Source organism: Suillus discolor (assembly GCF_016758755.1).
Source record: "Suillus discolor strain FC423 chromosome Unknown F5147scaffold_485, whole genome shotgun sequence".
NCBI classification, from domain to species: Eukaryota; Fungi; Basidiomycota; class Agaricomycetes; order Boletales; family Suillaceae; genus Suillus; species Suillus discolor.
In genome coordinates this window covers 2,621-14,561 of record NW_024541732.1, presented here as the reverse complement: position 1 = coordinate 14,561, position 11,941 = coordinate 2,621, and the positions used below count along the sequence as shown (strand labels likewise).

Here is an 11,941-nt window from a genome sequence, read left to right as displayed (position 1 = left end):
GTGAATCAAGTACAAGTCAAGATAATCGGTACCAAGCTTTGTAAGCGATTCGTCTAGCGCAGCCTCAATGTCCTCAGGTGCGTGGAAAGTGTTCCAAAGCTGTTGTCATTCAGTGAGAGCTAAACTGATTGAATCGAAGGTACTACCTTTGACGTGAGCCAGAGCTCTTCACGAGGTACAGAACTCGCTTTAAGAGCTTGACCGACTTCTTCTTCGTTCTGCAACTATCGTCAAAGAGGTCCGTCGCGATAAGGGACTCGGACGTACACGATAAATCCAGGCTCCATCGATGTGTCTATAACCGGCCGACAAAGCAGTCTAAAGCACGTGAGTGTAAGTACTCGAGGGACTGCGGTGCACGTACCTTTACGGCGTTTCCAACTTCCCCCTGGCTAGCCTGCCATACACCTGACAATCAATGATTAGTTTAACATTAACTTGATAAGCATTCACCGCTGCCGTACCCAATGCAACTGAGGGAATCTTGTTTCCCGATGGTAAGGTATAGTGAGAAGCAGATTAGCCAGTGTAGAAGAGTTACGCTGTGGGCTCTTGCAAGCAGACAAGGAAGCCCTAGACCTGGCCATCCTTATACAAGGCATGGAAACACCCAAAAACCATAATGATAGCGATGACGAGGAAAGGAGACCTCCTCAGGCTTTTGCGCGGGTCTTTACGTTGGAGAGATTCGTGTTCTCCAGCATGCTTATCGAAGGTGGGGAGTTGGTGATATTTCTGTGAGAACGACATGGATTGACGTGGCTCAGTGGTCCTCAGGAGGTTCACGCCAAGTTGATATGTCATGTATATAAGCACGGAACGGATTCCGAGTCCGCGGAAGCAGTTCGCGTGACTGCTAAAGGCGGCCGTGCGTCATACCATTTTCGATCATTTTCTTCCCGCGTCGCTTCCATTATTGAATCTAGACTATCATTTGTATTTCGTTAGTCATCTCATGATGATCGGTCCGCATGGGTCAGAGTGGAGGGCTGCAGATACGTGAATGATATACACGTCGACAGTGGGTTGCAGGGCGTTCTTCAAGGAATAATGCGTGCGTCACATTGTCTTGCGAGTAAATGAGCTGTTTTCTGAATAATCCACCAGATATTGTCGAGTCCGGATCAGGTCAAGTCAAACCTTGAGGTTGGCTATCGAAGTCAGCATGAACGCATTCTTTCTACTACGTTGTATATCCTACCCGAAAAAGGCAGACATCGTCATCTACTGAATATTTCTATATGCTCTTATCCGTCAAGTACTGTGTATTCACCTCCAACCCATCTAACCTCAAGCTCTCGACTTTCCGCACAGCATTGCGCTTATGCGGCTTTTCAATCCAGGAAAGTGCATCATATCCCATGCTACTGGGCACAGGTCCCAGGATAGTCAGTACTATATATACACACCTGTACTTCATGATCTAGCGCTGCCCTCCATCGTTGCCCATAATGTACACCACATCTTCTCTCTTTTTCCACACTCTAGCCCAGGTCGGCATCACTCACGCATTCGTCAACTGGGGCTCTGATCACCCTGCACTCCTCGAAGACCTCCAGCGCCAACGCGTGGACCATGGCAATACCGCTGTCGAAATAATCACTTGCCCTAATGAAATGGCTGCGTTGAGCGCGGCACAGGCATTTACGCAGGTCACGAATACGCCCGCCGCAGTCATTGTACATGTTGATGTCGGAACTCAGGTTAGTACATATATGCTCGGCTTTCTAGGATATTGCCGTCAAACACTTTGTGATAGGCCCTTGCTGGTGCCGTCCATAATGCGAGTAGAGGCAAGGTTCCAATCCTGGTGTTTGCTGGTGCATCCCCGTCTACTGTGGAAGGAGAGTTGAAGGGGTCAAGGAACGAGTGGATTCATTGGATGCAAGGTAAGATACCCACTTGATTGGTTGAAGACAAACCTCAGATGCTTTATGCGTAGATGTACCCGACCAACCTGCCATTGTCAGGCAATACATGCGTTTCACTGCACAGATTAACGCACCCGAAAATATACCTCACCTCGTCAGACGTGCCCTCCAAATGTAAGCTCCTTTGGTTCATTCGAACTCGAAATTGACCAAAATGTGCACCCCAGTGCTACAAGCGAACCAAAAGGACCAGTATATCTCTGGGCACGCAGAGAGGTATTGGAGAAGGAGATCGACGAATCACTTTTCAACTCTCCGGCATCTCTTTACAAATGGCCTTCGATCGAGCCAACCGCACTCTCTCCCTCAGGTAAATTACCATAGTAAGTGAGACTACTGAATGTTACTTATCGTGCTTGCAGCCGTGAACGTAATTGGTGACGCCCTGGCTCAGGCAAACAACCCACTTATCATCACGTCATACATTGGACGGAATCCTGCAGCCGTCGGCGCCTTAGAGATGCTTTCCCGACTGATGGCTATTCCTGTATTCGTGACCTGCCCCAGCGCTACCAACGTATCTCTCTCGCATCCATTCTTCGTGGGCGTTTCCTTCCTCGCACCTGGCACACACACCCCACTACTCAGCACAGCAGACGTAATCCTCGTAATCGATGCAGAGGTACCATGGATCCCAATAAACAAGGACAATCAAGGCAACTCCGAGCGCCCCAGCGATGACGCCCGCATCTTCGTAATCGACTCTGGCGACCCTCTCAAAGAAACCATCGGCATGGATCACGTCGCCGGCGTCGCAGAACTCGTTTCCCGCGCCAGCGCTGAAGTCGCGCTCTTCCAACTCCTGAACTCCGGGAGCACAGGCTCAGCGACAGGATACTACACGCGTTCTAGGAACATACAGGCAATTCACGATGCGTTCATCGCAGACATGCGTAACGCGGAGACAGTCATGTCCGAACCGAATATGCCGTATCTGCCCTCGCGCATCTTTGGAGCTCTGCGTACGGCGGTGGAGAATAAGGTCCCGCATCCAGCGAGTACACTTTACCTTAACGAGACTATCAGTAACTACCCGCTTTCATGGTCGCATCTGCATCCTGACACACCTTTGGGCATGTTGAGCTCCGGCGGCTCATCACTCGGCTGGGCATTAGGTGCGGGCGTTGGTGCGGTGCTAGGAGGGGTAAATGCAGGCAAGGGTGTAGGGAAAGTGGGGTACGAACTTGTAGTGAGTGTGGTAGGTGACGGTACGTTCTTGTTTGGGGCACCCAGCAGTGCGTTCTGGATGGCGAGGCGGTATGAAACGGTGAGTGCCACTTGCTGATATTTTGAGTGATGAGTTCTAAGGACACATCGAACGACAGCCCTTCCTGACCATCGTTCTGAACAACGGAGGCTGGAAATCACCAAAACTCTCCATGTTGGGCATACATCCCGAGGGGCACGGCTCCAAGGTTACCGGAAATCAGCTTACAGTGGGCTTTGGGCCTGACATGCCAGACTATGTGGGTATCGCAGTAGCTGCGACTGGGGGGTGGGCGTGGGGAAAACGCGTCGCCGCGGGTGATTCCCTGTGGGAGACGATGTCTGAAGCTGTGCGAATCGTGGTTGAAGAGCGGCGGTGTGCGATCGTGGAGTGTGTATTGGAGAGTATTTAGTATTTGAGTGGCGAGGGTACAGAAGGTGCGCTACTTGTCATCGGGTCCATTGGTTGGTTGGGTTTGCGTTTATACCCCTAGAATTTAACGAATGTCATGAATACATTGGGCGTCCCATCGTCGATAGATGATGTGCGACCTCCATAGATTGACTGTCGGTATATTTTTACTACGTAGATTAAAACTTTGCAATAAATGGTAGGCGTCCTTAGAACAGCCAAAGTTTATCTCTCTATCTCTACGAGTGTCTCTAAACAAGTCTCTGACAACTCAGAGGTAGACAATCACATCCATCAGTTTGGAGGTGGCAGAGAGAAATTTTGTTGAGGAAGGCTATAATATATCGGACACAGCTGCTTCGAAGAATCTATCGCTGATCGTCAGACCAGCTCTAATAGTCCATGGTGCGATGTACTCACCACTGAGAGGCTGCGAAGCCGCCACATCTTGAGAAGCCTCCGCAAACACCAAAGCCATCCCGCTGCGCTCATACAAATCAAAAGGGCTTCCGCAAAAGAAACAAGCAACTCACGAATATAGATGCCAATCGATATGACTAGTACACACAAAAATCCCAAAGTCATCAACATCATCGACGACGAGGTATCACGAACGATGCTTACCAGTGCAACAGCCACGGCCCAGGATTATCAGTGATGAACCGGATGGTCACGTAGTCACCGAGAAAGCCGGTGTTCACTGTATCGCGCAATACGGGGTTGATGTAGTTGTATCTGCTACTGCCCGCACTTCTGATGACAGCGAATTTGTGCTAAGAATCATTTATTAGTATGGATGTGCATAGATTACGGGCAAGACGTACCCCGTGCAGGTGAAATGGATGCTGTTGAAGTTTCAGTTGATTGCATGTAGGTACATGATACTTTGGGACTTACAGGTCGACCTGGGGCTAAATCAGGAATCCATGAAATCTCGATAACCCTGTTCCTTGGTAGAAAATATATGGAACCATTGGGAGCCATTTCAGAAGTCGACACATCGCCGTTCAACAACTGTAGTAGGACAGGGATACTAGGAGAAGTGTACTGCACGCCGTTGACAAGAAAGTTGAAATTGGTCTCATTTTGTGCAAGAACGATAGTCAGCTTGATGGCTGCGCCGTCTTCTTGAAGCAGCATAGGCAGAGATGGATACAGCGGGTGTAAGTCAGGCTCTTGTAGAGCGACCGGGTTTGGAGTTAGCCTGATCTCAGGGTCTGCATCGGGAGAGCCTGCATATCGCAAGATGGCCATGGAGCTTATACCTAAGTTTGGGACCGCATGCACCCAATAGTTGTCGACAGGCCGGTTTGTTTCAAGAATGAAGGAGTACCTCTGTGCGGCGTAAATCTGGATAGAGTCGACTACGAGCGGTTCGACGTATTGACCATCAGCTTCGATTATGATAAGCTTATGGTCATCGATCGAGAAAACATAGTTGGGCTTGCACGCCATGTTCAGTAAGCGGAATCGATATCGCTTGTATGGTTGAACGTTGATGATGGCGTAAGGCGTATCTGGCCCTCCTGGATAACTTCCGACACCGTTGATAAGCACCGAGTCTGGAACCACCTGTCTCTGGACTTGAGGTGATGGTACGTGGTACCTGAGAATGGAGCTGAGTCAACCATTCGAAAGAACCGTTAGCTTTGGCTTACCAGTCCATCAGCGTGATGACCGTAGACTCTTCGCTTAGGTGTCAGAACCGAAATTTCACTTTATCTGACTCACTGACCATCATCAATATCGTACAGGAAGCGGTACGGATCTTGTGGGTCATAGATGATCAGTGCACCTCGTAAACCGTCACAGTATTGGACCTGAGTTTCGTTCAGTAATCGGTTGTAAATGAGTCACTCGGAACACGAACTCCATAATGAGAGTGATACCAGTAGGTCCCTACTTGTTCGCCGGCATTGAACTCGTACAGAAAAGAATGACCAGGAGAGATCGGGCATTGCGTCACAAATGCTGCGCCGTCCATTTGGTTACTATGGCGTTGGAATAGTCCATGCCAGTGCTGTCCAGGGTAGAATATCATCAAACGCTCTATGTTTCAACCAATTGGTGCTTACGATGCTGGTACTTGTGAGCATTGTTTCGTCATTCAAGTGATTGATGACGTTGATTTTGAATGTGTCTCCCTTGAAAGCACATAAGATCGCGAAGAGTTTGTATACACAAAGTAATCTTACTTTCTGACCCGTAATGATAGGCCCGGGGAGAGTGCCGCTAGCAAGAACCGCCCTGCCATGACCTCAGTAATCAAGCAAGATGGAAATTATACAGAAACTCACGACTTGATAAATCCGTCGGGAGATACTTGAGCATTTGCGATGACTAGGTCAGCAACTGGACCAATAGTAACGGCGTAACTCTGAAGACCTGTCAGAACGCACAGCAATATATAGTGTTGAATCATGACCCGGAGGATGAGCGAAATGCAGCACATTCTTTTGCTTAAGTAGTGCACTTTGTATTCACCTTTTGGATCTGGACCTCGCCCTGCTTCTTTTGAATCTTTTCCGGGCCGTGGATCGAAGTTGTCGACCTAGTAGTATAAAGCAACCATCTCCAGTTGCGATATCGTCCCAGTGGCTTCCTGGCACTTGTAAGTCAGCACTGATCAAGTTGGATACATGGTAGAACGAAACGACAACACTACTTAGCTTCAGACTACATATGATACTCACCTCAGCAGCACGAGGTAGTACAAGCTCTGCGAATTTCTCGGTGCTGGCTAGCGTTTACAAGTGGCGTATGGATTCCCCGAAGCGTTGGAATAAGGTTCCAGACTCTTCGGAATGTTCTTGAGACAAAGATGAAAACTTAGCATCGCATGAAGAAGTAATATCACCAGGATGAACAATGCTTCGGGGTATTTCAAATGTGGAGCAATGGCAATAAGTTGTGTGGTAGTTGCTTAATGACTGAGTGTGGGCAGCAGAGTCGACTTATGTACGCTGGTTGCAACCGCCACGTGCACCACGTCACTTATCATGAGGATGTCAACGTACATCCAATGCACATTGCACACACCTAAAGGATGAAAGTGATAGATGGGCTAAGTTTTATTATATCTCGGTGTTTCAGGGAGCCATACCATTGTTCACCAGTGGGATTTGATTCGTTGGATGTCACTCCGGCGGCTTGTTGTCATCAAGTACTCGTGGTATGGAAGGCTTTCGACCTCCTTACGATCGAAGGTGTGAATCGTGATGACCACCGAGGCCAGGCGAGATGTCTGCAACTTTTCGGAGGCGCTGTTATCATTCCGGGTAATCTGCGAAAGGAAGGTAGTCGAGATGCAGACTATAATAGGTCACGAGTATTCCTATTTCTACAGAGCTAGGCACGGAACGAGATGTAAGGACGATCGATGCATACCTCTGAGGATCGATAAAGGAAGATTGCAAGGGACCACAAGTATCGGCGGCGCGACCCACGGGTAGGTACCAGCACAACTAAGTAGACTGATAGCAAGTCGAGTACATGTCCGGTCATCGGGGATGGTACAAAGGAATGTAAAATTAGCCCAGCTGCAGGACCAATCTTCGAGATCAGCTGTGATGAAGCAAATAGTTACATAGTCACCGATTCCAGTGGTCATGGGATCGTGCATGACAGAGTTGATGTAATTATAACTGATGACAGCGAAGCTGTAAACCATCTGTTGTACATACATAGATGACATCTCAAGACGCACCCCATAGAGGTAGAATGGATGTTGTCAAAGGGTCGGTCTGTTGTCGATCAAAGACATATGCATAGGCGATTATGAGAAGGACTCACAGGGAAGCATGGGGGATCATCAGCGTTCCAAGAACTTTGTCCCGCAGAAGAGTGTATACGGAGTCATTAGGTGCCAGATTCGAACCCGTCACATCACCGCCCAGTAGCTGCAGTAAAACTGGGACACTATTTGAAGTGCATTGAACACCGTTGCTGTGGAAGCTGAAATTGGTCTCATTTTTCTCAAGAATCAGACGGAACTTGACGTCTACGCCATCTTCCTTGATCAAAAGAGGAGGAGGCGGATATAAGGGGTATAGGTTAGTCTCATTCAGAGTGACCGAGTCTGAAGTTGTCCTGATCTCGGGGTCCACATCGCAAGAACCTGCATAACCCAAGATGGCCGCGGACTTTGTTCCCAAGTTCTGATCTGTATGCACCCAATAGTGGCCGTCAGGCTGATTGATCTCGAGAATGAAGGAATACTATTCTGTAGCATAGATCTAGATGGAGTCGACCACGAGTATTGGCCATCAACTTCGATGATAGTGAGCTTTATGGTTATAGTTACCAACCGAGAATATAAATGTCGTTAGGCTTGCAAGCCATGTTGACTCGAAGTACTAAGCGGAAACGATACCGCTCGTATGGCTGAACGTTGATATGACAGCGTCAGGCATATCAGGCCCCTCTTGATAACTCCTGACACCGCTGATGAGTACTGATTCAGGATTTACCTGTCTTTGGACTTGTATCTAGAGGCGATGGAGTATCATGATAATACCTGCAAAGTCGGAGCCGGTTACATCACGGGTATTGATTCATCGGGTTTGCTTGCCGATTCGATGATGGTGCTTGAACTCTTCGTTTAAATGTCAGAAACGCAATCCATTTCTCCGAGTTCACTGACCATGACTCACCATTATCAATATCATGCGAGAAACAGTATGGATCTTGTGTGTCGTAGACAATCAGTGCACCATCACAGTATTGAACTTGGACTCCATTCAGTTGTCAATAAATGAATGAACTGGACACGTTACCCTTAAGGTTATGACACTGGGGCTTCCTTGGCTTGCATCGCCCATCTGTAGTAACATCGTACTTGCGCTCTTGTTCATACCACAGAATAAGACAACTGCATCTCATAGACCAAATGAGATGTTAGTATGATGTTGAAGTCGCAATGGACACGATTTACCTGCACACTAAGTATACATAACATCCAGACCTTGTGGTCAGGGTTTGTAGGATTGAGAAGTACAAACAGCGGCGATAGATAGGGCTTTTATCCAGAGTTAATCTTGGCAATATCCGGCACGAATGAGGAGTACCGGTATCGAAGAAGATTTCAGTCTAGAAGAGCCAAATGACGATAAGCACAGCAAGTGTGCTTCGAATACAGCAGTGATAACATGCTGTACAGCTTATATCAGACATCCAGAGGTTACGACATCCGAGTTCCAAATTTTCTAGAAGAAATGCACAGCACTTAAGCTGTGAAACAAATGAGAGGATGGAATGCGCACCACGATACATGACTTAAAAGGATGGGTGCCCATCAATTCCCTACTCTAAACCAAACATCCATTTTCTCAGTTTACAAGTGACTGTAGTGTTATCTGTTTTTGAGTTAGTCTGAACAGGTATATCTCGTCAGTAACACTCTATCTGTAAATCTGATTACCTGCTTACCGACGACTTAGATACCATTTTGAGAATTCTGGCACTGTCAAGTACCGGGACTTCATACCATAGTCCGAAGCCGTCCCGCGCGTTTAGACTGAATTAATCCTGTGAGGAGTTATTCTCGTCAGATTTGATCGACAATGATAGGCCCGTCAGCTCACCAGTCATCTTTGCCATTATCAAAAAACTATTCATCGCACACATTGTCCACCATCAACCGTAGTGAAGGCTCCAAGCGCCAACCATGACATCCTCAACCAGTAAAATGCTAGCGATTACACCACGTCGGACGATGCAAGGCCATACGAGCCAAGTACTCGATATTGCACACCTGCACGACGGACGACGCATCATCGTATGTTCAGCAGACGGCTCACTTCGATCATGGGACCTGGAGAACGATGCACAAGTCGGCGATACATGGCGAGATGAGGGGCACAAGGCAGATGTGAAAAATATAGCGTTGTCTCCAAGTGGTCAGACCGTTGCCAGCGGAAGCGATGGTGGGACGGTGAGATTGTGGGACGTAAAGATGGGGAAGGTAATTGCAAGATGGATAGGACACACTGAGAATGTGGGGTCAGTGTGCTGGAGTGGAGATGGCGAGCGAGTCCTGAGCGGATCCTGGGACGGGACTGCGAGGGTGTGGGATGTCAAAACTGGGAGAACTGTCCTGGAAATCAAGAACGGTCACCAGTACGTGTGGGCGGTGGCATACTCGCCGGACAACACAAAATTCGCGACAGGCGGAGAAAACGAAAACGCTGTAAAAATTTGGAATGCCAAGACGGGCGAGCTGCTCAGCACACTCCACCAGGATCAATCAGTTCGAAGCTTGACTTGGACGTCAGATGGAAAGAAGCTTTTCTCCGGGTCATTGGGTCCGATTGAAATATTCGATACAGTCACTTGGGAGCAAATCGCCGTTCTCAAGGGCCATATTTTTAACTTGACTTTGGCTCGGAACGACCGCTTCCTTGCAAGCACATCAATATGGGATGAAACAGTATGCCTGTGGAACCTCAACACGAACCTCCCAGTATGCCTACCCTTCCAACACGACAAGGATGTGAGCTGTCTCGCTTTTTCCGCTGATGGAAAATCGCTAGTCACCGCTTGCGAGGACAACGTCGTGTACCTATGGGATATATATGCCATCCTCAAAGAAATTGGTCTTGAAGACCTGTTGTCCATTCCTGATGTGAGTTTAATTTGTGGGTAAAGACCATGGTCATTGGTCAAGGCTTAACTGGATTGAATCTCACACTCACAATATTGACAGGTCGTACCTGGAAAGTCGTTAATCAACGTACGTGACATGTTTCTTATTCGTTTCAATATCATTTACATAAGATCGTCATTCCAGGGTGATGCTACACGTCCAGCTCAAGGCGTGCTCAATTCTTAAGTTGTCAGGTCAAGAGTTGTCAAGTCCCACCGTGCCTTAGAGCCAAACAATTTAGCCGACCGGGTTAGGCTCCATTTGGGCACCGCAGCCACCGCGTTTACTAAACAATATCGTAACAGTTCTCATATCGTAGTACCAGCGTGCTCATTATGCAGCAAAAACGGGAGTTTCGTGAGCTCTTAACTGTCCTTTCTCATCTTCTATGTTGGGTATGTCACAACGCACTCGCCTCGAACTTGAGCACTTCGTTTTCGCCGATGATGACAATCATGACCACAGTCATTGCACTGCTGCATTTCTCAGCGCTGACTCGGACTTCAAGTACTCGCGAGCTTGAGCATGCTATCTGGCCCTGGCTCGCGCGGCCCATATAATCAACGGAGAAAATGTTTGGAAGTACCGGGTTCTAACCCTTTCTGGGAACCGAAATTAATGGTACAAACAAAGAGCTGACAACTCTTGACCGTGACAACTTAAGAATTGAGCACGCCTTCAGTCCAAGAATGCGGGTCGAGTACCGTTAGGGTTTTTCGATGGTATGCAAGGCGGCAATATTCATGTGCGTCATCGACCTTTTTTTTGAATAACTTCGTGTTCTGAATCCTGATCACTTACTCTCAGTCCTCCGCATCGCACGGTATCCATGACCCTTCTCCCGGTACCCATCCCCATCGTGCTCTCACATCATCTATAAAGATTTCACGCGCGCTCCTCGGTCACCTTCCATTGTTCTTTCCTCGTTCTCACTCCCCCACCAGCGAAGCAACCGAGCTCCAGCAACGCTCGAGGCTAACTATCTTTTCTCCTCGCAGTCCTCACACCGTTGACGTTGCTGGAGTACAGGACAGAAAAGTATGGCTTTCTTCGGGCGCATTTGAAATTTCTAATCGCGTGGTTTGATCATCCTTGTGCAGGCACTGTATGTTGCTCGGCGTCCAGAACACGAAAAGGCGAAATACATGCAGCAGCAGCAGCAAAGCCAAGCTCAAGGCCAAGCACAGGCACTGCCACCGCAAATTCAGCCCACCGGGGTATCAACGTCCGCAACACCTCCTGCTACTGGCCCTACGACACCAGGTGCAGCAGGTACGCAGCCACCACTCATCCCATTGTGGGCTCGTCTCGTGCTTTTTCTCTGTTGTGCATCGTCTCAGTATGCTGATGGTCATTAATACTTCAACATATGAACAACTATTTCATCTTTGTTTCTGGGCTGCACCAAGCAGCAGAGCCTCTGGGTGGATCCTGACAACATGTCTAGTCCATTACAATACTCAATGAACATAGCAGGAGTGTTCTTAGTCCTAGTTCGAAATCTCACCGCGTTCAAACTGACTGGGCCTACATGGAACCCAGATAATTGCACCGGTGCGACGGCAGTATAGCTGTGAGCCCGCACATTGTCAATAGAAGTTGCGATACAGAGTCTAACATAACACGATCATTGTCAGAGGTCTGTCAACAAAAGTTCAAGTTCGTCGGCGTTGCAGAAGAAAATGATAGAGTCGAGATTTGATTCATATAAGGATGAAGGAGGCATCGTAGTGTAGTCGAATGATTGTC

At 48.2% G+C, this 11,941-nt stretch overlaps 1 protein-coding gene across 1 annotated transcript; it reads left to right on the top strand.

Annotated features, from left to right (window-relative positions):
- Positions 1-10,834: 10,834 nt before the first annotated feature.
- F5147DRAFT_295090 (uncharacterized protein) lies at positions 10,835-11,635 on the top strand. Its single transcript, XM_041429079.1, has 3 exons — positions 10,835-10,937; positions 11,000-11,230; positions 11,293-11,635. The coding sequence occupies exons 1-3, from the start codon at positions 10,917-10,919 to the stop codon at positions 11,548-11,550; spliced, it is 510 nt and encodes a 169-aa protein (XP_041284171.1). The 5' UTR covers positions 10,835-10,916; the 3' UTR covers positions 11,551-11,635.
- Positions 11,636-11,941: the final 306 nt, after the last annotated feature.

Excerpts from the sequence above, each read along its gene's own strand:
- F5147DRAFT_295090 (XM_041429079.1), top strand. The coding sequence starts at position 10,917 with ATGCAAGGCGGCAATATTCAT. Across the intron at positions 10,938-10,999 it reads TGCAAGGCGGCAATATTCAT|TCCTCCGCATCGCACGGTAT; the intron begins GTGCGTCATCGA and ends ACTTACTCTCAG. Across the intron at positions 11,231-11,292 it reads CTGGAGTACAGGACAGAAAA|GCACTGTATGTTGCTCGGCG; the intron begins GTATGGCTTTCT and ends ATCCTTGTGCAG.